The sequence below is a fragment of the Aplysia californica genome, unplaced genomic scaffold (assembly GCF_000002075.1).
Source record: "Aplysia californica isolate F4 #8 unplaced genomic scaffold, AplCal3.0 scaffold00665, whole genome shotgun sequence".
NCBI classification, from domain to species: domain Eukaryota; kingdom Metazoa; phylum Mollusca; class Gastropoda; order Aplysiida; family Aplysiidae; genus Aplysia; species Aplysia californica.
In genome coordinates, this window is record NW_004797935.1 from 269,547 (window position 1) to 273,034 (window position 3,488).

General features: G+C 38.8%; 1 protein-coding gene across 1 annotated transcript in view; it reads left to right on the forward strand.

Moving 5' to 3' along the window:
- LOC101855139 overlaps positions 1-3,488 on the forward strand; it is a gene marked incomplete in the record, with an annotated part of 46,051 nt that overhangs the window by 40,605 nt on the left and 1,958 nt on the right. Inside the window, 3 exon segments of the mRNA XM_035972366.1 lie at positions 1,519-1,653; positions 2,317-2,451; positions 3,157-3,303. Of these exon segments, the coding sequence (XP_035828259.1) occupies positions 1,519-1,653; positions 2,317-2,451; positions 3,157-3,303 (417 nt within the window).

Here is a 3,488-nt window from a genome sequence, read left to right on the forward strand (position 1 = left end):
CACACACACACACACACACACACACACACACACACACACACACACACACACTCACTCACACACACAGCGGTTATTTTTGTGTAGACAAAGTAGTTAACAGTTCTAAGCTCCTTTGTTTAGGCCTAACAAAGACCGTAAATTCCGTATTTACGATCTCTGGGCCTATCACTGACCAATAATAATATTTCCAACGTGTGCATAAACGAAGGGAGATAATCATGTAATAAAGTGTCTTTTTTATAACGAATATTGGTTGAGGTTACGTCCCTTTCCCAAACGTTTATCTTTAACAATTAATTATTCTTGTTGCCTTTTACCCACTTTCCTGGCGTAAAGAGACCAGTCGGTTCCTGGCGTAAAGAGACCAGTCGGTTCCTGTCCACTTGCCAGTCTACCTGTGCTGTGTCAGTTAGTTGGGGTTAGGGCTAAGGCTATTATATAGATTAGGGTTGGGGTTAAGAATAGGGTCAGGGTTGTTGATTGCAGTGCTCTAAGGTATCGAATAAGCATTCCCCCTGCTTATTAATTTTCAGGGGTTTTTTTGTGCACCCCGTTTATTATTTTTCAGCTTGCCATGACCGACGATCATGTAAAACATATAGGCCAATAAAACCTAGATTGTTGAATGAAACTTCTTTTTTTCTTTTTTTTTTTGTTGTAAATGGCAAATTACCATCAGTATTAGTACGGGTACCAGGTTGGCTACCTCAATTTTCTGTGCATTTTTAAGACTTTTGTACAATGGTTTATATATTTTTTATTAAACTGGTTTGTTCCTAAATGGGAAAAGTTGTCACAGTAACTTACTGAAATTTCCTAGTCTCTTGTTCTTTTATTCACTGAAAGAGAAATAAAACCGATTTACCCCTACTACTAGTACAGAGGTATGAGGTTGAATGTGCCACCCCCACCACCCCTTTTTATTAAATTTGGACCACCTGTCCACACCCCCCTGTTTATTCCTACCCCCGCCCCTTTTTTTTTATTAAACACCTGAGAGCAGACTAGCAGACAATCAAGTGACACTGGACTGGTAGGGGACCGTCAAGAACAGAAACATCGTGGTAGACCATCAAACGGACTGGCACCAACCAGTCTTTATCTTTTGTTGTTTCATTTTCACTTTCACATTTTCTGACCATTGGGATGCCATTGTAGAATTTACCCTGCTTCTTCTTCCGCTCCTCTTGGTTCTCAGCGTGCCATAGTATGATACTGTTATTAGAAATTTATCTAAATCGTAAAGGCCCTTTTGTCATCGATGTCTTCTCCTTCTTTATGGCATCATACTTGAAGCTTGATATCTGCCATATGCCAAGCCGTCCTGTTTAGTTCTTCTGTTACCCTTTATTTATAGCTTCTGCTGTTGTGTTGATGGGGTTGGCCACTTTTCCTGTCTCAAGACCCTTTTGTAGTTTATATGTTTTTCATTTCTCCCCTAGATTGCAAGTGTGGTTGGCAAGGTTTCCTGTCTTAGGGCCTTTTTGTCAATGAAATGTTATGCGTGTGTTTCCCCAGAATGCAAATACAGCTTGAGTGAGTGGAGCCCGTGCGACCTCCGAACGAACACGATGACACAGATGATGACACTCAAGAGTGGTGACCCCAATGTATGCATGCGCTGGAAGAAACTCACACGGAAATGCAAAATTGGTGAATTGTTGCACTTTTCTAGAGTAGTTCTCTAATCTTTGGGTTGATTTTGTTTATTTTGTTTCAGTTTGGTTTGATTTTTTTCTATTCTAGTTATTGAGGGGGTGTATATGACATGTGAAAATACTTTTGGTATTGTCTCGACTTCTTGTTCTTTTGGGTTTTCTTGTTCCTCCTCCTCCTCCTGGTTAAATCAACTGTAAACCTCTCACCTCACCAGGGTCTGGACGAAGACGTTTTCAACTTACTGAAAGGTGTCACGTCTCAGGTCTGAGAAAAGATATAAATCACAACTTGGTTCACTTCCATAGTACAAGTTGCTTATCAAATAGCGATATAGATGTCTCTTCTGCTGATAATGGAAATATTGTGTTTTAATTTCTCAAATAGAATTTTTTTAAATGATAATAATAATGATATATAATAATAATAAATAGCTTTCATGTTGCACTTTCTGTGTGCTCAATGTACATTACAGTCAAAGAGGTATTGCATTTTAAAATTATGTGACAGGTGAATGCGTAAGAAATAAATTATGGATACAAATGATATATAAACATTTTAATGAAAAAAAGAGCATTCTTTACTTCCACCCTTTGAGTACAAAATAGCCTACTCCATAAATAGAGATTATTATTTCAATAATTCCTATTCTCCGAACAGCTTGCAAATTCAGGCGTGGTGAGTGGTCTGACTGTGACGACAAGACGGAGCTGACCACACGAGTGGACACGCTGGTCAAAGGAAACGCCCGAGAATGTGCACCGACCAGGGAGATCACAAAGAAGTGCAAGAAAGGTGGGGTCATAGTGTGTCTTATCATGAATTAAAGAAAGGTGGGATCTCAAGGTGTCTTTATCATGACTCTCCATTCTCTTAGTCTTAGCTTGATCATGGCGGAGAGTAACCTTTTGGAGATCTGAATCCTTAAAAAACTTTCAGCATTGGAAGGTGCCCGAAGTCCATCATATGCCACACTCTGCAAAAGACCTTCCTTATCCTTGTGTTTGATACACATTTATTTAACAAATTTGGAAGTGACATTTCAGAGGGTATGAATTAGATGTTCTCTATCGGCATCAGAAGTTTATTTTTCTACTAGTTTAATGATGTTGTGTTTTCTGATACTTTTGCAATATGTTTCTAACTACAGTCCAGCAAGCCCGTACTAAACATGCACACAGTGAAACATGCACATATCAAACAGATTTTCAGGACCCAAGTTTTTTATTTTACGAGTATATTCTTCAAATTTGAAGCACCAACTTAGCAACATTCATACTGAATGAAAAGACTTCTGCATCCCGTCGATTTATAATTGTGTATTTATGTATGTATTGTATGTATGTTTACCATTGCCCTTCAGGGACATATAAAAGTGTAATTTATTATTATTATTTATTATCATTTGACTGTATATGGCTGTATATGTGTGTGTGTGCTTTACTATATTTGAACTGTCTGGCTCTGTTTTCTCACACAGTCCTCTGTTTCTTCTCGCAGCGTGCAAGTATACGTTTGGTGACTGGGGGGAGTGTGATCCCAAGACAAACGCCCGGACCAGGGTGAAGAAACTCATCAAGGGAGACGCAGACAAGTGTAAGGCTGAGGAACTAGTCAGCAAACCATGCACCAAGAGGGATGGAGGAGGTGAGGGGAAAAAATGGCACAAAGATTAACTACAGTAAAGTCATATTTACGCTTCAAGAGTGAAAAATGCAGTCTGATAAGTTCATCAACCTTTTCTATTTATCACAATTTAAGTTGAAATTTTTTTTGCTAATGTTATCCCTCTCTCTCTCTCTCTCTCTCTCTCTCTATCTCTCTCTCTCTCT